The sequence below is a fragment of the Larimichthys crocea genome, chromosome XVIII, assembly GCF_000972845.2.
Source record: "Larimichthys crocea isolate SSNF chromosome XVIII, L_crocea_2.0, whole genome shotgun sequence".
Lineage (NCBI taxonomy): Eukaryota > Metazoa > Chordata > Actinopteri > Sciaenidae > Larimichthys > Larimichthys crocea.
In genome coordinates, this window is record NC_040028.1 from 8,866,530 (window position 1) to 8,890,367 (window position 23,838).

A 23,838-nucleotide genomic window follows, 5' to 3' on the forward strand; every position below is an offset into this window, starting at 1 on the left:
AGTTTCATGAAAATGAGATGGTGGTTTCTCCACAATCCTGCTGAAAGACAAAACAAACCAGTGGCAGTGAAAATATGACCTCCTGGATGTAATAAAAACAACAGAGGCCTCCCTAACACACAACAAGCATTGTCACAGACACACACACACATGGGTAGGACATTTTAGTAGGATATTTAACTTGGGACAATGTCCACTTACATGCAGATGAAAATAAGCAGAATATGCTATAGTGCAGACTATAGCAAACAAAATACAGTCCAACGAACAATGCTGACCTCCACCTGTAATGAACGGTGCAGAAACAAAAATACTGAATGGAGATAAATTCTGTAAGAACAAAGAAGCGCCTCTTTCTCTCTCAGCCTCTGATACTTCTCTTCAGAGAGAATGTGTAACACTCAGTATTAAAGGTTGTTTATAAAGCTACATATAACCTTAGGTTTCACCTCCATAAGCTCATTCTGAAAGGAATGAATGCTACCACAGTGACAGTGTCACCTGTTGAACGGGAGCTTGGCAGGGGGTGGCAGGTAGATAATTAAAAGGAGCAGCAGCAACAACAAGGGAATATATTTCTTTTTGGGCATTTAAGACAAAGAGGACAAGTTTGTGTGGTGGACTTGTGTGTGTTCATCTTAGCCAAAACAATGAATTACTCCTAATAAGCTTATCTACCTAACAATGTGACCACCAAGGTTTCCAATGTAGAGCATGAGTGCTATCCATCATGCCTCTATGAATAAAGACAGAGAGAGAGAGCGAGAGAGAGAATGTTCTGAAAAGGGAGATGAAGCTGAAGGAATAAGAACTGTAAGAAAGTGTACTTGCACGTGGACAATCCACTGTACATTTACAGCCTGTTTCTACAGCTCAAAGTCTTTCTGGGACCCAACGGAAACTCATCCTCAATTTGACAGGATAACTGAAGTATAAATTTTGTTCCTCTGCCATACTTCCTGATCCCTCCCCCAGAGTCTATGATGCAGCGATATTACTTTCTGATAGCGCAGGAATTATTGTGGTGGAGTTGAACATCAGTCATTGATTCCATGTCCTAAAGCAGAAATAAATCACCCAGTGGATTGAGTCTATTCAGTCTCATTGTCCACCTCTGCTTGTCTCATTTACCTGAATTCATTACTTCCTTTCAAATATCAGTCACTCCACAGTAGCGCTTTCAAAAGAACAATATTTTGATACTTTTTTGATACGTGTTTAAAACGATCTGTTAATTACATACATTTGACTGGATCCAAAGCACCCAACAGATCCAAAATCAGAAGGTCATCCACAATCAATGAGTGGACAATTTTAACCTCACTCTCTTTCTCCCCTACGTTCCACTGACAATCGAAGAGCTCTGCTGCAGAGACACATGGAGAGAGACGGATGTAGAGTCTCTACATAAACATTCTCCCAACTTGTTTCTAACTACAAATCTGAATAATGGAACATTCATTTGGGCATATCAAAACAATCCACTAAGAATTGTATTACTGCCCCCTGTAGATTGGTACAAGCAAAACAATTGACAGGGCAGTGTATTGCTTAACCTGCATGCTCGTGTGCATAGTCCTTGTGCATTTGCACAACAGCAAACAAGATGGGGGTCAACATATAAAGACTACTCATAGTGTTAGTGCTAGTGGTCAAAAACTCCACAGGATCACTTTAACTTTTGTATCACAAACCCCAGGCTTAAGGTTTTGCTATAAATTAACTTCTGTGATCCTTTTGTAATACAAGACAATGTGTATTAGAAGCTTCTACATTTGGATGAGCATGCCAGTTGAAACCTGGGTTATAGGGGGTTATTGTTGGCTGCTAGATTTCATTAATTCCAGCCTTACTGCAGCGCACTGACACTCTTCATCCAGTAAATGGATAAGGGCTTAGAGTACTATTGTGACAAGAAGCACTGGGTTTGAATCAGAGAAAATATTATTTTGCTTTAGCTGGGTGGAGAGTGTCCTTTTTTCCTGTCACTGGAGCTAAAGCCTTTTATTCAGACTTCAGAAAACTCATCTTTTCTTGTGGATAAATGAAGGTTTGCAAGTCAAAACTGGAATACTTGCATATCTGTAGCGAGGTTTGTGTTTGAGGTTATCTAAGGCAATGCTTTTAAATACTAAACTACAGCACTGTTTGTGAGACCTAAATAAAGTAATGTATTATGTTGAACTTTTATGTACACATCAGCCTTTACCACAGCAACTCTCAGAGAAATGTTTGACTAGAAAATATACATATATTTAACCTCTTTTCTCGTAAAGCAACATTGTGTAGAAATTGGTGCATCCACAGTTCAATGGTACTAGAGCATGAAACGGGCCTTAGAAGTCAGGCCCGACAGAATCCGCCCCGAGCCCGGCCCGGCTCATTTTGATTGACTGCTTTGTAAAGCCCGAACCCGTTTGCAGCCCCACGTTATTCAAATGCATATGGCATATCGCATTTTTTGCATTTAACATAGCCCACTGGCTCATTATTTTCATTGTGTACATGGTCAAAGTTTTTCCACACATCAGACCTTGCTTTCGCTGGCTCAAACACAAAGTCACCACAGGCTAACCTCCGATTCACCTCCTCAGCATCCATTTTTGCATCTGTCTCGCACAGATTGAAACGCATCACATGACTGCTGATTTTCCGCGCAAGTCATAACGCAAGCCCAAGCCCGGCCCGGGCCCTATTCAAATGATAAAAATTGTGCCCGAATCCATCGGGACTCGACGGGACCTGGCAGGACCTGGCTCTAAATGGTACACTGGTAAATATGGACAGTTGTACACATGTATTTGTTTTGATTTTATTACTCAAGATCAAAAACTAGTGAGTTGACAACTTTGCTTAACATCCAGCTAATATTACTTTTTGCAGTTTTTTTCTTCTTAACTTCTTCTGTCAATGTCCCCTGTAGTGTAAAAACAAACACCCCCTGATGCTCTGAGTCCGTAAATATGATCCAGTTTCACTAAAATAAATGAAATAATTGGTGGTGCATGCCTTAGTGCCGTAAACTCTAACGTACTTCTCGCAGGTGAACATAATCGGAGCGCGAAGTTACAAAGTGTAAGAACAGACTGACAGGGTGCAGCGTGGGAATAAAACACTATTCGCCTGTTTTCAAATTGATTTAAATTTGATTATTTTATGGTAGAAAAGTTACACAATCTTGCGTTTAAGGAGCAGTGTGTAGGATTCAGGGGCATCTAGTGGTGTATTTGCAAATCGCAATCTACTCTTTGCAGCATGAAGGAGAAAGTACATTAGCCACCAAACATGCAAAAGGCCCAATATAAGTCTCATTCTATGGTAATAAAAACATAATGATTTTTTTCAGGTGATTATACACTAATGAAAACATAATTATACATATTATATTCCATTTCTGCCATATTATGTAAATAGAGCCCCATAACATGAGTACACTGGATCTTTAAACAGTTTTAGGATGGAAACAGCAATAATTACTCCTAATTAACATCAATTTAATATACATTTTAGACTTTAACCAGTGGTCTTGTTCAGTGTTGCACAACACAAGCAACCAAAGACAAACAGCACCAAGGTCACTGCTGTGCTTTTAAAACACTTCTCAACAATGGTATTTCACTGAAATCATATATCATTCAAACCTGACTTTTTTTTTCCAGCCTCATCAAGCAGCTGTACCATTTAAAGCACCAATCTTTTGTAAACTGGGGACTGAAGCATTAGCTTAGCCAGTCAACACAGTCTTTCTCCTTCAATGCCCAAGGCGCTCCAGTGGTACCTTGTGCGGAGGCTTTTAATAATGACGCTTGTTTGAATCTTGGAACAATGAGCAAGGGCTGCATTTCAGGGCTGACATTGCAGTAAAATGCCATCACATTGCCCAAAGGGCTAAACTGAACCCAACTGTGAAATCTGCTTCTTAGAGAGCGAGGGGTGAAGGATAGAAGGGAAGGAAGAAGGTTGACAAATTACTGTAGTCTATAAGGCCACTGCGGATACTTATGGATGACATGTTGCTGTTGCTTATTGTTGTATGAAGAGTAGAAATGACAACTTTAGCTTCTCTTTACCTCTTAAAATGAATAATATGACATGAAAGACATATTTAAGGTAGATAAATAAATACTGGACCACTTGCTATGCTATTTAAAAGTTTCACTCTGTAACATATACATGTATTATTTTACAAACTCTTTGGTTTTGTTTGTTTGTTTTGGTTTTTTCTTTAGTGATGTTCGAGGTGGCTGTTTTGTTGTTTAATCATGGCACACTATTGGTTTTATGCATGTGTAACAAATTCAGTTAATTTTGCCATTGGCATTGGTATTACAAGGCACTCATCTCTAAATGTTAATGAAAATCAAAAATAATTTGTGTATTCGTTCCAAAATTGAATGGATTCTTCCTTGACCCAGGCTACACCCTTCCACCAAGTTTCATAAAAACCCAGCCAATAGTTTTTCCATAGTGCTGCTGATAGACAAAAACATAACCTTCTTGGATGAGGGAAAAATATGGAAAAATAATAAAAGCACAGAAATGAATGAAATAGCCATTTCTGTGAAGTCCAGCTCTAATCACAGCTGTAGTTTAACCCCTGGCCTGTTGATTGCGATGCAGCTGCAAGTCCAGCTGGGAAACCTTGCCGGCCCATGTCACAAGATTAATTGTAATCAACTGCACAAGGACATCTGGTTCTGGATGGTGGTAGAAGAGCAGTGAATAGTCTTGAAAGCATTTTTCAAAAGAGCACTAAGCAACGCTGCCATTTGTGGTGGTATTGAAAAGGACGAATGTCATCAAATAAGTGTCAATACGTCCCTCTTGTTCATTCTGGTAAAAGCAAAGTATGGGTAAATTCCTTTAAATGTCAGCCTAATACGGATTGGGTTTGTGTACTTGGCACCTTTCTGTATGAAACAGGACAGCTCACAGTTAATTTAAAGCACTTACATGTGTTAAAATCAGTTTTATTTAAGTAACACCATTATAAAGGTATATTGTTACTTGGCAGACTCTAGTGTTTGTCAGTAAATGCAGCACTTCTTGGCAGGCACCATGGACATCTTGAGGATTGTGTTCAGATTATAGACACGTATACCAGTTGACCTGACATCTGATCTTTATGTGCCTTGAAAAGAAGCTGCGTTGGACCTTCATGAAGGTATGTTTTTATAGCATTCCCAGTGAGTGGTGCTACCAGCGATAACCCAAAGCTCATATCAGAGAGGTGAGGATCAAACTGCAACCCAGCCAGCCGAGGTAATCTGTCACACCAAGGTAGCCTTTGGGATAGCGGGTGGTGGAAAACATACCTACACGCATGCCTAATCATATACACACCTCATTCCTCTGTATCTATACCTAACACCTACACACACACACACACACACGCACACGCACACGCACACACACACACACAATGTGCTTTAACACCAAACACCAACACATGACCAACAACATCCAACTGCAAAATCCTCCAAAAGAGTTGTTTGATAAAAGACATGTGCTGCTCCTTGTACATTACACAAACACACACAAGGTCATCATGTATGGTAATAAGTAATGAGCAAACTACAATTCACCAGAACAAAAATATAAAACAATACTTTCGTCCCTTTCAACAATTTGGTAGAAATGTAAACCAAAAAGCAGCCATTCAAAGCATTAATCTTTCTTATACATCTTGATAACATTGTTTAGGATCTGTGTTATCATAGCAAGCCCCGACACTAATCTTGCAACTGCTGGGTGCATCTTGCAAAAATGATCTCTTTCGAACCCCTGCAGTATCAAAAAAAAATATCAAGACAATGCAAACAGTTAGAATAGAAATAGGAATTAAATTGCCATAGAATAAAAATGTATTTGATAGGTAAATGAAGTGTTGATGCATTACAACAACTCACAGTTCAAGGTATTCTAAATAACAAATATACTTGCCCACATACATTTGTACACACACACTAACACAGACTCAGAATCAGGGAAGCTCTCTGCAATCACACGTACAATCTTTAACACTCTAATCCCCTCACATTAGATCGTATCTGATTCTTCAGAGTGCTAGCAGCTAGCAGAGCAAAATTAAGGAGGGTTTATGAGGAACAGGAGGGAATGAAAAGAGGATATATAAACTTGCTTATGGAACTCTTTGATGTATGAGAGCACAGCAGAAGAGTCAGTGTATACATGAAGTATATGAAATAATGAGTCTTGTAGACAAATGGGCATCCACTGACATAAAAGGTATGTCTTGTTGTTGTATGCATTGTTAAAATTCATTAAGTAAATGGAAATAAAACCCAATGGACATTATATCAGCCACTTCATCTGAGAGATTGCTGATATATCTGACTGGTGGATTTATTAGTCATTGTCTTTGACCTATAATGCAGGGACAGACAGATGTTTGTCTTTGAGCGAAAAATAAGAATAGTGCTGCATTTATGTCTAAAAAGATGATATCAGCTACCTACTTGACAGTGCTTTTCACCTCAGTTTTCAGACAGAAAATAGTGCAAAAATACTATAACCCTCAGGTTGAAGTTCTTGAAGAATATATAATTTCATGTCATGTTTTTAGATGGTACACAGTGAAAGTGTACTATTCATCCTTGATTTTAGGTGAAAAGCCTTGGACTTTTGTACTATTCATCCTTGATTTTAGGTGAAAAGCCTTGGACTTTGAATGGTAAATGGACTGTACTTATATAGCGCCTTTCTAGTCTTCCGACCACTCAAAGCGCTCTACACTACATATCTCATTCACCCCATTCACACACATTCATACACTGATGGCATTGGCTACCATGCAAGGTGCCAACTGCTCATCAGTTTGTGGAGCTAACCATTCATACACATTCACACACCGATGGCACAGCCTTCGGGAGCAATTTGGGGTTCAGTGTCTTGCCCAAGGACACTTCGACATGCAGACCGCAGGAGCCGGGGATCGAACCGCCGATCATCTGATTAGTGGACGACCCGCTCTGCCTGTGAGCCACAGCCGCCCCAAACGGCTGTGGCTACATTTTATACTTTCGTGTATAAAATGTAGGAAATGATTATTTCACTGCTATGGCAGAGTAAAACTTTTCAGCTTGAGGTTTGGTTGGCAAATATGAAACAGAAAATCAACAGAGCTTCAAATAAATAACACATGAAGTCATGGTTGACTCAGAGATAAAGATTCTCACATAATTACACCCATTTGCTGAAGCTTATAACTGAAAAGGTCCACTGGCTGAGCCAGAGCTACTTTCACTAATAAATGTTTTTTCTCAGTATTGCAAGACAGTAAGATGCAACATTGATGAATGAAAAGCAAAATTAATGACAGAAAGTTTAGAAAACTCACCAGCACATTGACCATCAATCTCCTCATACCCAACACTGCAAACGCATCTTCCCAAGGGAACCAACCAGTCTCCATCAGCTCCACAAAACAGTTTGGGTGTGTCTCTTTCTTCAGCATGATCAATACATGCCCCCCTCACCTCCACCAATGAGGAAGAGTCCACACGAGGGACTGTGTCCGGAAATGAGGCCAGGTTCCTCAGCGTGAACGGACATTTTTTATAGTATACCCTCACCGAAACCAAAGCAATGCAGGCACCAATGTCCTGGAATGCCAGATAGAAGCCCTTCCTGGTCATTGGCCCCACTTCGCGCACCTCAGTGTTAAGCTTGAGGATGCGATCTCCAAGATCCATCTGAGTGAAGCTCTCATCGGCAGCGATCGTGTCAATCTTGGTATACTGTGCGGGCTTGAATTTTACACCGTGAGCTTCATCAGTCTCATGGTAGAAGAGGTTGAACGTTTCCTTGCAGGTGCCAGACACCCAAGGGATGGAGTTGCAGTCACGCAGGGTGAAGCGAAGCTCCACGTAGATCTTTTGGGCAGCCTGTCGAGAGATCCAGTTGGAACGAAGCCAGTTGTTCTGGTTGGGCTCCATCACATTGCAAACCTGGAAGGTATGGATGGGTCGGTTGTGCTCATCCATCTCCGTGATGGCGTCCCACTAAATAGGAAATAAAAAGGAGTAGAAGAGGAAAGAAGAGAGAAAGGCAAAGAAAAGGAATACTAATTAAATCATGACTAAAAGATTCAAATCCCACTAGTGGCCCCAGCAGGCAACAATGTTCAGTATAAAAGGTAATAGACAGAATGTAGAGCACCCTGTTGTTTTTACTAATTAGGCTTGAAATGAAAATTTGTCCTGATTGTGGCGCTTAAGGATAAGTCATTGGTTTTCTGAAATCCAAAAGGTTCATCTTCCTTTAGAGCATGAATATTATCATCAAATTCTGCTCATTATGAGATACCTTGTGTGTGATGAGGCCAGAACAGGCCACGATAGGAAGGCCCAACGGAAAAGAGTGACAGCATTAGTCATTTCAGCAAGCACCCCAAAACAACATATGCTCATGTTCAAGTGACTAAGCCCTCTAGTGGCCATAGTAATTGAATGACAGGAGGAAAGTCAGGCAGTGTTATTACAGTGTGACAAAGTCCGTGTAGGGAGCAAAACAAAACATCAGTCTTACACGGGAGACTGCTGCTGTTCACTTCCTGTTTCCAACCATAATTCTGAATAATATCACAACAGATAATTATTGAAACATTTAGTTTCTGACCAAAATGATGATCAGACACAACAGAGGCAGCCAAAAAAAAATCACTTAACTAACACTTAACTCATTTTCTTATTCCTTCGTGTCTGTCTCGGTGGGTTTTCTCTTAGAATGATGTCTGACTTAAGCTGCCTAGTCATCAGCTCTGCAACTCCCAGGTTACATGATTAGGGCGTACGGCAGCTTTGCAGGGTCATGAGGTTACCTGTCCCCATGTTGATGGGAGAGAAGTTAATGGGGGTTTTTAGCCTCCTGGTCCTGCACAGCTCTCTGGTTTTATTAGAGTGGGGACCGGCTACACGGGCGACCCCAAAACCACCCAACATCGACCTCCAAGAATCAAATTACTTGCCTGGGAAAAAGGGCTCTCAAATCACTTCGCTTACAATGCAGTGTTGGACCCTCTGCAAGTTGCAGAGTTTGCCTGTGTGTGTCATCTGTGTGTGCTTTATATATCGACTGAACTTTTTTGCTTTGTGCATGGTGAGGGTTTGATTTTTTTATACAATCATTATTACGTTATGTTATGTTATGTTATGTTATGTTATGTTATGTTATGTTATGTTATGTTATGTTATGTTATGTTATGTTACGTTATGTTACTTTGTATGGAAGATACTAATTTCTTTGGCTGTGAAAAATAAAAATATGGTCAAATTTGAACATGTAAATGCAACATTGGCATTATCCCTTGAGTTTTATTTAGGGCCAAAAAAAAAAGAAAAGAAAAAAAAGACAGAAAAATCAGCCCTGTATCCAGACGATTGTGGATAAGTTTGGGCAAAGCAATCTGGCACATATTTTGCATATCCAAAACTGTCTCCTTGTATGAGCCAAAAGCTATAATCAACACCGTTCACGGAGACAAGCGAGAGCTGGTCGAGGTTAAGTGCCAAGCATAAAGCTATTAATTACCAACCAACACATTCGCATAACTATCATTCTATAGTTAAAAAAGAATGGACTTAATCACACACACACACTCACACAGACATGCACCTCATGTTCCCATTCTCAGGTCTGGGAGGAGAAATCCCTGTTCTAATTAATGGCTGGAAAAACAACTCCTTTGTAGGCAAACAGAGTCCAGAGAGTTGTGATACAGCCGCTGGTTAATTTACCAATACTATTTGCCTGATAAGCTCATGCATTTAATAAGCTGTTTTGCACTTAGCTAAATATTACCTCTTGATGAGAGTGGTAATCAAAGCCTAATGTTTGCTTTCACATACTCATTATCCTTTTTAATAACATGTTCTAATTCAATCATCCAAAGACGACAGGCTTTAATCTGCTCTTCCCTCAAGGTGTAATTGTAGCATTACAGTCAAACAAATTGATTTTGATTAGATGTGATATTGCCTATCATGTGTGTGGCTATGCACAATGAATTATGTTCAGCGAAGTAGAGCACTGCAGTTCATTCTGGTAAAATACGGTAACTGCGTAATTCTTAAGCCAAAAATATTCATCTTTAGATGAGAGGGATACAGCTCTGTTCATCTTTTAAAAGTAAAGAACAAGTTCTGTATATACAGTTCAATGGAATATAATATTTCTATTATCTATATCATAAGTGTATAATCACCAGGAAATAAGAATCATTATGTTTCTGTTACCCTTTTATATCTACAAAGGCCAAAAGTCCTCTTTCATGAAGTCTACCATGTTGATCCACCATGTGTGTGGCCATTGTAGAAGATGAGATAAGGGGGTTGCAACCAGCAAATATACTGTTAGATGGCCCTAAATCCTACACTGGTAATTTAATACATGCAAATCCAAAAGTGTTGGTTTAAACACTTTGGGTTTTTCTCATTAAGTGTCAAACTTCTCATGTAACTTGGCAAGAAAGAAAAAACGTCTATTTCCCAAAATGCTGAAATACGCTTTTACACCATTTTTAAACCATCAGCTTTTTACTGAGTGAATCAGTGCAAAAACTTCACATTTCTTGACATGCTGCCCACAGTATTGCGATCTTTTGTCATAGTCCCACAACAATCACTGCTTTGAGATGAGAGATGTTATCATCAATTTTAGGAAGATTGGAAGCAGTCACATTACTATCTCCATCGTCATGTCCACATTTTTGAGAGATTCAAATTCTTTAAGGTGTAAAAACTCACTCTCATGGACCTGCAACGACTGCACCCTCATTATAGCACAATCAAATCTGTTCATGGGGTATTTAAAAAAAGCTTTGGTACAGGATTGATCACAGGAATAGAGTTGCTAATTAAGCAATATTACATGAAAGGCTGTACTTTACTGTCAGTGTTGGCACGACAGTAATGCAGACAGTGAAGTGGTTGGAAAGCATTACTCAGTTTAAAGACTTGCGTTTAGACATATTGTGCATGCAGTACATACAGCATACTCATTTTATTTGACTAACTTTTTCATATTTTTACCTTCCTGTGCACCTCCCAGCGTTTAAATTTGCTGATTCAGTTCACCCTTCAGGACTTTTCAGTCTGATTTGACCACTTAGTCAGCTATTGACCTGCAGAGGTGTTTGTCAGAGGAAAGATGCATCAGCAACCGTGAGCTCAAAGACTTTCTTCTATAATGGTGAGGAGTTTAGGAGAGTTACAAAAGAAACTTAATAAAAAAAATGGACGGAAACAAGTACAGGAATGTTGAAGATGCAAACAGAAAGATTGCATAGCTGTACCTGGGAATGATCAGTAGTTCTTTATTTGATCTTGAGTTTCTGTTAATTATTTTCATTTTGTTAAGTGACGTTAAGTGTCTAAACCTAATGTTTCTATAATGCGACCAAGCTGCCACTGAGCTCCAGCTGATCGCATCAGTAGTAGGACTTTACAGTACTGAGCAGCTCCAGTGTGTTTGTATGTATCTGTGATTGTGAGGTCTGCTGCAAATGAGAACTGAACCAAACACACAGCAAGGTTAGACATAGCCCTGAGCCTCTGGACATTTTTATAATTTAGTATTTTTATAGTGCAGGCTGGTTTCCGTTTCTGAAGGGATTGGAGATCTAATATCTCAGTATAAAACTGAAGACATGCCTCCTAATAAAAAAAGACATGGGAGACAGAGAGAGACGATACAAAACAGGAGGCAAAGAGGTAACAAAAAACAGAATGTCTTAAGCATATATAGACATCTGTTCTTTAGAAATAACATTTAGATCTAGAGATACAAAAAATACTAAAGTTAGGAGACAAAAAATCTAAAATGTCATTGCAGATAAACTATGGCCAGAGACAAAGGGATATACTGAGATATCAATGCAAAAGTGGGAAAACAAACAGCTAACCCAACTAAAAACTATTCTTAGTTGATCCAAGGGCCTCCAAGACTTTCACGTTTTGTTGGCTGTTGATAATGTCAAGCAGCTATGTGGTGGCAGCACTTTTAAACATTTTAACACATTTAAACACTTTTAAATGTCACTTTGCAGCTTTGCATTTACAAGAGCTGGGAATTCAGTTTTCCTAAATCGTCTCACAAACAATGACATTTACTAAATTTAAATAAAAGGGACACTTCAGCGACAGCATCACACAAAAGTATGTAGTCCCCTTGAAATCACCAAACCGACAAGACTGTATAGCCACTTTATTGTGTGTGTGTGTGTCTGTGGGCACTGATTTTAATGTGGACTAAGATCTCAAAGTAGAAAAGTTTAAGTGAAGCCTTGCTTGGCCAGCTCACTACTACTAAGTACAGTGAAATCACAGGTGTTAATTTATGCCACAGGAGACTAAATCTGAATAAATATTTATAATTTATTTTTCTTTTGTCAGAGCTGGGTATTTACAGGATAGTACAAAGTGTCCTGTAGCCGCAATAGAAACCTTGAGTCTCCTGAGTCGGGAGCAGGTGTGTTTTCCACAGGTCTCTTGAGAATTCTTCTCTCAATTAAGGCAGAAGATAAAGAAAACCTGCTTTCTTTCTTTAAATCAGTCCTTCTTGTTTGTTTCCATGTTGTTTTCTATGCAAAAACAAAGAAACAGGCTCACATTCTGCATATAACATTATAACATGAAAATGTGTTTTGACATCTATGACACAATTAGAGCTGCACCACAAAGACCTTGAGGTAAAAACAAAACCTTGCTATACTTTAAATGCCATATTTGACATGTGAGGTGACAAATTTAAATTTATCTGAACCTCAAACTGTCTACAATGCTGGATTAATACCCTTGTTGGATCATTTATCACTCTTGTCTTTTTTGGTTATGTTCTGCATTAAACATCACACATTGACCAGGTGATTGAATCTGGGTTATATCACATTATGCCTGGGAAAAGTAACCACTCATAGCAAAAGCAGCCTGCAGTTATGTTAACACTAGTTCTATTTCTGAAACCAACTCCCCGAGTCCCTGAGTGGCAGAAAGTGACCACTTGATTTCATTATGTATTATGCGTAAGTCTATTTGGGATTGTTTTATTTTAATTTAGAGATTTCTTGGTATTTTGGGCGACTTACCTTGATTCTATTAAAGTGATTACTGTAATAGTACTTTTCCAAGTTTGCCTACAACTCTGCTAAAACTCTCCTTCTTGCTTTTGCTCTCTATATTTTATCATTTGCCTCAGCTTCTTTCTTTCTCTCTATCTAATCTTTCTCTCCTTTCCCCCTCTCTATTCCCATGTCTCACCTGTGTTTGCCTCATGCTGTACTTTATGCCCTCTCTATCTCTGTCTTCCCCATACACACATATACACCATGCTGAATTGTGAGTGTGCGTTCGTGTGCGATGCTACTGTCACTGCGATTGAGAGATTTTTATTTAATCCCAGAGCCTCCCTCTGTGATGGATGAAGAACCTCCACCTTTACCTCCTACACACACAAGCAGACATAAACACACACGCACACACACGCACACACACACACACGATACTAATAGGTATTAGGGAGATGGATGAAGAGTCTTTGCTCAGTAGGGAGCACTTTATGAGAAAAGAACAAACAAGAAGAGAAGAAAGTAAAACAGCTAAAACTGAGTGAGAAAAAGTGAGAAAAGAATAAGGTGTAAATGCAAAATTAAATGTGGTCTGCTGGCATTTTTATGACTTATAATTATTAATGATCCCTGGCTGGAAATTATGACAGTTAGAGAAGTGAATAAAGTCACACCCCTTCACCCCCTGTTTAATAAGATCTCTGAGACTTTTTAACATTCAAAGCACCTCATTAACTCCAAACCTACTCACTCATTCGCTCACCAAAACTCACTAAATATGGCAATACACAGTATATGTAAGCCTGTTTTTGTTCTGTGGGATATGTAACTACTATCTTCAAATACCAAGGATCAAGTTTGTTGTTTAAAATTACAAACATATACTATCTAATACATTTTAACATAAAACAAAAAACAAAAAACAGGACGTCTTCACACGTTACAGTAACAGAAAAATGCCAATCTGTCCTACATTAAATGCTTAAATTAAATAATATCTATGGGACATCTACAAAACCTAAACCTTAAAGCCATGTCTATGTTCTCCTGTGTGTGTGTTTTACCACAAAAGTGTGTGTGACAGAAGTTGGTCTATAGAGGGCTCATTAGGGACAAATGTGGCTTAACTTGGGGGATTTTGTCAATATCTGGCAACCTCAGCCATGTCATTGTGTTTAACTGAGTGCCAACAAGGTGATCGATGCTTTGATTATGGAAGGATATGTTCGCTATGTACCTTAGGCTTTCCAATTTAAATCACTACAGCTGTGCCAGTGAGGAATATTGGCAGGATTTGAGATTAGACATAAACTGCATAAGAATACTAAAGATGTCAGAAAATCTTTTATATTGAAAACGGGAGCGAATGCATGGAATTCATCATGGCCAATAATGATGATGTTTAGTTTGCATGACAATGTGGTGAACAGGGTCATCTTTCTTTCCCGTAGAGGTTGGTTGGTCTGGTCTGTGATATACAGTTCACAGTTTCTTTAAAGTTTACTTAATGTATATACAGTAGCAAAAAACTTACAGACACAGAATAAAAAAATATTTAGAATTACAGTTGAAACACAGTAAAAAGCCAAAGAATGAATGTGCCCTGCTATGGTGAGACGATTTTAAGAGTCTGGATGTTCTGTTGGGACTGATAAGTTCTGATATACGTATATGTAAGGGTGTGACCGCAAGTGTAGGGATGCCAGAGTGGCGGTCTCATTTCTTGGATCTTGTTAGTAACTAAGCTGCTGTGGTTTGAATTATTATTAAATGTTAGACCAACACATTAGTTTGCCTATATATTAATGTTTAATGAAAATCACAGAGCAGTGGCTATTTTCTAACACCAGGCAGGGGATTTTGAGGTTTAGTTGTGCGGTGCCATGAACTTGAACTTCATTATTACTTATTAAAATATGAAAAGCTCCATGGTAATTTACAGGGGTATACAGGGGAATTAGTTGTGCCCTAAAGAGCCAAACTTAACCAAAAAGTTAATCTGCATCCCATTACACAAATCCATGAGTAGGCCCCTCTTATTTCCCCAACCAGCTCATCATCATCATCATCATCATCACTGAGGTCATTCCATTGACACAGGCATGGTGCACATGCATTTACTATGCTCTCTTTAAAAGATCTATGATTTTGTCTAGTATCTCAATATGAGTGCAGTACATAATGATGTGTGTTTGCTGCAGAAATATAAACAGATAATGATTCGGCAATGAGCTGACTTTAATTGATCAAAACTGGCAACAATGGGTATTTAACCAGAGGCAAGAAATCAGATGTCTTGAAACTAAATACAGCAGACATTTTTTTCCCCTCACAGATATGCAAAAAATGCTTAAACTCAAGGGAAGAAGCTGAGACTATAACTTGAATATTTCAATAAATTAATTCATAGTTATCATTCAGACCCAGACCCTGTGTGCCAGATGGAGTGTAATTCAGACAGGGCACTAGGTTTTAGTGCGCATTAGCTGACGGCATTATCTGCTTCATTCATGCTTTACAATCACAGGCTCACTCACAACTGTGTGGTGATCAGCTGATTAGTATCATCCAGTCATTTTCAAGCAGGTGTACAGTATGGCCATTACAACCTTGTTGCTACTTTAAGATAAGAGCCTTATCTGCAAAAGCTAACCTTTTAACCATTAGTTACAAATGATTCGTTGATGTACATGTCTCTGACTGAACTGCTTTCACACCTCGACAATTTAACAGAACAGACATTTCTCAGTTTGTCATTTCTAACACCCAGTGGAATAAAACACAGTTGTTTAAATGCGGACAGGTAGATTCATGCTGTGTTTATGGGAAGCAATCTTCATTTCCAGTTCTAAAGATTGATATGTTTTTTGTTTTTTTGGTTTGAGAAACTAGACAGTTCTGTATATTTTCACTGTGCATCTTTTTATCTGTGAAGCTCGTTGATCATTGTGCTGAAGTCAAGCTGTGATGCTGCTGCTAACATGTACCTTACTGTACTGAGAACAATACAGTGCTTCAAAATAGAGTGATGTGGTTAGAACGAGCAGTGGCTGTTAAGAATTTGATATTTTGTACGGGTTATTCATATACTGTGTTTCATCTATTTTGGGGGGTATGTACAGGTAAAGACTTTTAAAAACTACAAACAGTCCCAGGTCATCTTTTGGCAGATGTAATATTGGGGAAATAAATGTCAACAAAATAATAAATCAGCACAATGACCATATCAATAAACTAAATTATCTACTGTATAGTTTATTAGATGATTCTGTTGCACCACCTCTACTCATGTGTAAGTTTGAATTTTAATGAAGTCTTTCTGTGATATCTGGTTGTTTGTCACTGTTCTCTAGGGACTGCATTTTAAATTAAAAACAAGTATGGTACAAACCCGCATTACTCTTCCACAGTCACACACATACATAGTATCCAACTGCCTGTCACCAGCGCATTCCTAAATCAATAGGACCAAGTGAACAGCGGTGAGCAAATGAAATCCAAAGACCATGTGCTCGTCTCATTCCCCCATCAATCACAGTGGATGTGTAGCCAGTAGGGTGGAGCTAGTGCACCCATTTGTCATCCCTATGTTGCTCTCACAAACTGACACAATGTTGGTCATGGCCTCAGTCATTCTGCGAAAACAGCTAAGAGCACCGAAGGTGGAGTTCACCACCTGAAAACTAACGACAACTACCGAGACCAAACTTCTGTTAGTTTTTGCAGACACCTCTGATTGCAGTTTTAACAGACTGTTGGGAGTAAAATTCCTTCTGCTAAACTAAAAGGATTTTCTTGACACTAACAATTTAGCCATACAGACCAAACTGTGACCAGTGAGGAACCTCTACAAGTCTGTGCAGCACAGACTGGCCACTTATTGATTTAAATGCCAAATGTAAGCCCATGTATCGATCTTCTTTGAGAGTTCGTTGAAACCCAATTTGAAACTGATAGAACCACTTTTACCATCTTGTTTGGACAAGCAATACTTCTTAAAGTAAAGAGGGAGAAGCTACAGCACACGGAGCAAACTATCAGTGTTCAGATCTGAGAAAAGACAGTCCAAGGCAAACAAAACAGCTCACTTCTTCAAGTATACAGCTTAGGTTATTACACTTTTTGCCCTCTGTGACAGTGGAAGATCTTTGCACACTACGCTTGTATACACTTTTATTTTTTTTAGATAAACAAGAAGATGTGATGTTGAGGCAGACCAAAGAGGAGATAACAGTTTCATTTCTGAAGGTATTAAAACTAGCAGATTTTCTTAACCTCAGGCCTATTGTTTGAGACAATGGGGAAAAGAAGAAAGACCAATGAGACTGAGTCTGCTACAGTATGTTACAAGAACTCCGCCAGCCCAGTGCAATGATCAGGGCCATCCATCAAGATTTTATTGATCCCCACATAACAGAACTCATCTATGCAAAATGAATTGGTCTTGTAAAGTCACATCTCTTCCTTTAAAAGACAGTGGAGTAGCTGATGATAAATGTCATCGTTATAATGAAAAATAATAAAATAATATTGTCACCTTTTCATGGATGAAGATGTTGCTGCTAAAGCGGTATGCTCAGACATTCAGCATGTCTGGCCCTGTCACCACCTTATATCCATTTAATTTAGCACTAGCTGTAATGCACTTATGTTACAGTATAATTTCCATTTTAGTGATGGCCTCTGGAGAGGGTCCCAATTTATGATGCATTTGTGGCTACCATAGATTACTCTTTGCACTGTTGCATTAAATCATTCAAAGCTGGCACTGATGGACACAAAGCTTTAACATTTACCCTTTTGTTGGATGAGAAAACACACATTTGTATTTTGTCTAAGAAAAGACTCAATTACTGCATCAAGAACATTAACCCAGCTGTTGGGTCCTTGAGCAAGACACTGTCCCATTATCTCTTCTATTCTGTGGCTGAACCTGACCTCTGACCTCTCATTGCAATGTTAACAACAAAAATGATCCACAGTATCACATGCATGACAAAACAATTAATGTTAGATCTGAATTTTTTATTATTTTTTTTCTCATTTGAATCATGCCTTTGGATGGTCGAGGCTATCCACTTTAAACTTTGATATAAATTTGTGTTTTGAGACACTACTTGACATTCCTTTTAAGTCATCTTAGCAGCAATGATTTACAGATGCCAATATATGTCAGTCAGTCGTTCCACCACTTTGGTCGTGGCTGAAATATAGCACCAGCTACTCACATTCATTAATTAACTGTAATCACTTTAGTGATATGTTAACTTATCCTGTCTGCTGTGACCAGGTTAAAGTTTGAATTTGTGCAATACTTTGTTTCTTGACCAAATACCTGCAAATCTGGCATTCCCAGCAGCCACACTGTACTAAAGTGTTAAATAAGGCTCAGAGATTGAACACAGTAAACATTATACCTGCTTAGCATCAGCAATTTACCATTGTCTTTGTGCGCCTAGTATTTAGCTGAAACACTACACCTGAGTACAGCCTCACAGGATGCAGGCCAGTCACCTTTAAATGGTGGCCCACAGGCCACATCCAGCCCGCTAAAGCTTTCTATATACAGTAGGGTACAACATGGCCACTGATAAAGGTATTGCAATATTTCTATATTCACAGTATTAGGAACTTTTCCTGCACTGAAACTTCACATTAAGATCATTCAGCTGGTAAACACAAGTTGACTTTTATTACGAAGTACCCACGGGAGATGCAATGTGTCTACAAAATAAGACAAATGTCAAATATTTCAGAGAGTATCAAACAAGAAGAGGAAGCAGACACAGTGAGCTGTTAGATGAGGCAGGCTGCCTTCCTAGAGTAACCAACCACTTTGACTTGCACTCATGTCATGCTGCTCAATCTATAATTATACTTTTGTACCAAAAGTGATATGCATCTGATCAATTAAATGTAGCAAACTGAATTATAATGTGCAATTAAATGTCGGGTGTTATTCCTTCTATTAGAAAGAAACGTCACATAAAAGCTGTGAACAGTAAAAGTACAGTATCTTAATTGCTGACAAAAATTAAAAAAAAAAACACATTCATCAGCAGCTTCAAGACCCACACACCAGCAAAACCCCCTCAACCTGCAGGATCAGTGCTGGTTAAGGGCATGAACCTTGTCTCCTTTCAACCTCTTCTCCTCTCCATCTCATTTGCCTAAACGGTGATATGTCACTCCCCTCCACAAACACTGCCTCTTTCTCATCTGAGCTGACACAGACCAGAAACCGTTCTTTTTTTTTTCCCCTCCACCAGCTCAGACAAACTATGCGTGGGAAAAAACGGTGGGGGGATGAGCTTGTCGTTTTACATATCTATTTTTGCCAGAGTAGCAGGCAGGCAGGCAGTCTGGAATGTCAATGTGTGGCTCAGCAGCCTCTGACTGATGCGAGATCACAGTGACGGCTGCACACACACACGCATGCACACATACACACATGCACGCACACACACACACACTTTGCCAGTGGGTGAGGTAGCATGGTGCAACCACAGACAGCTCAGATAAGACCAGGTCACCCAGGTAGAGGGAAGCATACTGCAGACATACACAAAGAGCGTTTACATTTACACTATTCATATGTTATACTCTGTTACATAAAATGGGTTCAATAAAGCTCTCGAAAAGAAAGTTCATGGGGGATATCTCAAATGTTATAGTGCTTAATTGTATGGCTCTTTAGAGACTAAGAGATTTATCTGACACTGAAATTGTATTCAAAACTATTCTTTTTCCAGGGGGTATATCTTCAGATCAGCACTCCAAACTGATGAGTCAAAAGCAAGGGCAAGACTGGTGTCATCTTCAGCCAACACTGGAGTCAATGATAAAGACAACTCTGGCATTTCGAACTGAAGAAAAGGTCACTGCTATCTCTTTCGCTCTTATCTCGTTCTCTCAGTCCCAATTCAATTAAAATTGAATCAGCTTTATTGGTATAATACACAAGAAACCCGTGTTGCTGAAACAATATTGTATTGATTCAGGTGCAGCAGTAATATTATGCTGCCATTAAATGTTATTGAAATCATATGAGGGAAACAAAAAGTCAATAAAAAGTGACCCTCTATAGCAACATTTTACAGTAAAGATTATTTTGAACTATGATATCTATGTTGTTATTGTTTTTTAACTGTTTGCTGAATCGTTATACATTTTGCAATGAACTGACAGACCCAGTATTCACTTTTCTGTCCAAATTGTCCATAAAGCACCTCTACATAAAAAAATAAAACAACTCATAACAATTCAAAACTAAGCCTTGCCACAGTGCAATTGATTGATGATTAGTAAAATCTTCAATAAATCTCAGTATGCACCTGAAGGCAGCGTTATTATGAAAACACAAGCAATGATTCAAGAGAAATAATGAAATAATGGCATTTTCTGGAGTAACATAATAAATATCACTTAAATTATAATGTTTCATTTAGTTAATTATACTGTCCACCCTCTGCAGACATACCGAATGAAACACACACAAACACACCCACGACACGTTGCCTCTCGCCTGTTTTCACAGTCTGCTGGTCTCTGTTAAGAAGAGGCTGTCAGAGAGGCATAGAGAGTGAGAGGGGGGGTGAGAAAGAGGGAGAGGTAGTGAAACTGAAGATATGTGAGAAAGATATCAAGGGGATGAATAGCAGAGTCACAAGATAGTAAGACAGAGCGGACGAAGAGGTAAAAAGAGGGGGATGAATGTCAAGCTGTATGTAACTCTGGGTGTATGTGTGAAGATGACTTGTTTGTGTGTATATATATGTTTTTTACTTGATTCCATCTGTGTAAAAGCTCTAAACAACCTATGATTTGCATTCAGCAGCTAAAGGTTTCTTTTGCACCACAACAGAAAGTCTTGGAGAGGAAGCTCTAGTTGACTGATGGATGTACAAAGTGTTTCAAGGCTCATAGGGGTTCAGTTTTAATGGCCACAACTCAGTTACTGGTCACATTTCTGTGTTAGTTTATTAGCCACACTTCTGTGTTAGTTTATTAGCCCATGACTTGGTGAGAATATGGAAGAACCACATGCGTTTTAAATGTTTACAGAATAGAGTTTGAAGTCTGGGTCATAATTGTCTCCCTAAAACCAACTATTGGCTTTCTGTAGATTCTCTTGTATTGGTGTATTTTGCATTAGATTGCTTTTAATTAACTTTACCTTTATATCTATATCTGTATATGTACATTGAAAGCAAAGTGAAAACAGTCATTACTTATAATATAATTATTTGTATGATTACACATATCTGGCCCATAAAAGTGATTCTGATTCTGATTGCTGATCATCTAAAACCTATAAGTCTGGTAAGGCATTGTATGGGGCAAGAAATACTATGGGTAAGACAAAAAAATTCATGTTCATATCCTGCCAAAGAGAGTCCACAAGTAAGACATTCTGTTAATGTAGACTCAATATTTCAAAAACTTTGTTGTGTACATGCTAAAACAGCACTACAGTATAATACAACCATCGTAAATAAATCCTACTTTCATGAAGGTTATAATGCTTTGGAGAGGTGCTGATAAAACTTTATGATCATTTTAAAGTATGTAGTTTGTGGTGTTGTTGACCTGTATTGCATTAGAGATGTTATTTGCCCACCATCACTGATATACATGGGGTGTACAAATAACAAAAATCAGCCATTCTGACTCCAGTCTGTAATGTACACAATGCATTTTGGGAACCCATGCATGTAAGGGTTAGCCGAAAGATCCATTAGGACTCTGTAACATAGCAGAGCCATTTCCAGGATGTACAACATTGTTCTAGGTTGGTCTTCTGGGTTTAAAGCTAGCGTGTTTCTGTCTGTCTGACCGCCTGTCTGTCTGGTAACAGTAGGAGACATCTTCCCTTGGCAAAGCCATCTGACTCCAGTCTGTAACGCTTAAACAAGCCTGACTGGAAATGAGTGCAGACAAAACGGGATTGTCTGACCTGCTCGATCAATTAGGACAGAGAGAGCAGCAAAGAGATAGACAGAGAGAGCGTGTGGTGAAGCATGGCTTTCAGCATCCTCAGAATTTGTATAAAATGTTAAGTGCATTTTAGAGAGCTTGCCAGACAAAACATTAATCTCCAATGAAACCATATCCCTCTAATAGGATCTTCTGACCACACGTGCCCCACCTTCTCGTGAAGGATTCCAAGATCTAAGTTCAATTTGAGAGCTGAGAAGAAAGCAAGATGTTTCTCCAAACTCTCTGTCTCTGCTGGTAATAGAGACAGAGAGGATAGACTTTGAAGCTCCAGGGGATGAATCTTAACCGAGTGACCCTGCTTCTCCTCTATCATAACTCTATTTCATTAAAGAAGGAGAAGAAACACTCACAATCGTGTAACATGGCTGAAGTTGTGTGCAGAATTTTAAAAGCTCACATTTAAAGCACTTTGACCATGACAGTCACACCTTGCATCCATAAGTTCCCCACATTGTAGCGGAGTATCCAGTGCAAGTGTTTCCCTCAAAGCTGACAGTTTAGGTGACTTCATCTAATAATTCATCACAGATCACTGGCTAACGATATATTTGATCTGCCTTTGCCAGTGATCTGTCTTTGCTTGACTTTTTCCCCAGATATGTAGTTCATAAGTGGGTTTTGGAAGTCTTGGAGACAAATGATATTAGATGCGGGAACTTTGCCATCATTGAGGGTTTAGTAAATTGATACCAAGGATGAAAGGGAGAAGAGGGGAGTGAGGAAGGAGCTGTTTTTTGTCCTGCAGTGCTGTGATCAATCTTCTGTACCAGCATTTTGTTACAATGTGCGGCAGAACTACTATCCATCCACACCCTCCACTGGTTTGAACTGGAATTAGTGACAAATAGTGACTTGTATTCAGATTTAATGAGCTGAAATGGAATTTACATAGAAACATGAAAACTCTACCCAGCTAACAAGAGAAATAGGCTATTTTAATCTAAGATGATGGAACCTGGCACATTTCTTTGGTGAATACAAACCGGATGTGAATTATTTGAACCCAATGGAAACCAGATCTTCACCAGTTGCTACAGAGTATTGATTAAGCAGTTAAGAAATTGTTAAGGGTGTAATCCGTGTGTAACAGATGGATGTGGTCATATTTAATGTATGAACTCCTGCTGAGAGGCAACAGTGTGTCATGAAACAAAGGACTGATGTCTGAGATGTCAAACACTCGAGCAGATATTGATGTTATTAAAGAGTTAAAAATTGATTTTAAAAAAATATGATAATTAATTTATGCTACTGTCTATATATTTTATCAGAGGTGGTTTGTGGTAAATATAGGTTAATCCATATCATAAAATGTATTTTCAGAGTCAGCAAACAATCAGTAGCAAATTTGGTCCCAACTAATGTTCAGTCGCTTGATCATACAGTGATAGGCAACATACCAAAAATATGCAATCAAACTTATCAAACATGAGTTTTTAGCAATTTAACACACAAACACACAAACAAACAAAAAACAACAACAATGTGTCAATAGTGAAGCAGAACTGAAGCAGCTGGGAACCAATATTAAAATACGCCCTGGCCAGTTCTGCTGCCTCCGCCTTACAGACTCGCAGACTTACTGATGCGCCTCCCGCTAAGTTCGCAAGGACCAAGGGCTGTCGCACTGTGAAATCAGCAAGTGCTTGAGGGCCCTCTAGTTTTTCAGCAATTTATGCACCATTTTCTCAAGTCCACAATTCACTTTGCTCAGTGGACTGACCCATAATGCATATCACTGTGGGGAATAGTAA

General features: G+C 38.9%; 1 protein-coding gene across 1 annotated transcript in view; it reads right to left on the minus strand.

Annotated features, from left to right (window-relative positions):
* epha6 (eph receptor A6) overlaps positions 1 to 23,838 on the minus strand; it is a 175,820-nt gene that overhangs the window by 128,984 nt on the left and 22,998 nt on the right. The window contains exon 3 of the mRNA XM_019277534.2: positions 7,361 to 8,024. Within this exon, the coding sequence (XP_019133079.2) occupies positions 7,361 to 8,024 (664 nt within the window). The remainder of the gene's footprint in view (positions 1 to 7,360; positions 8,025 to 23,838) is intronic.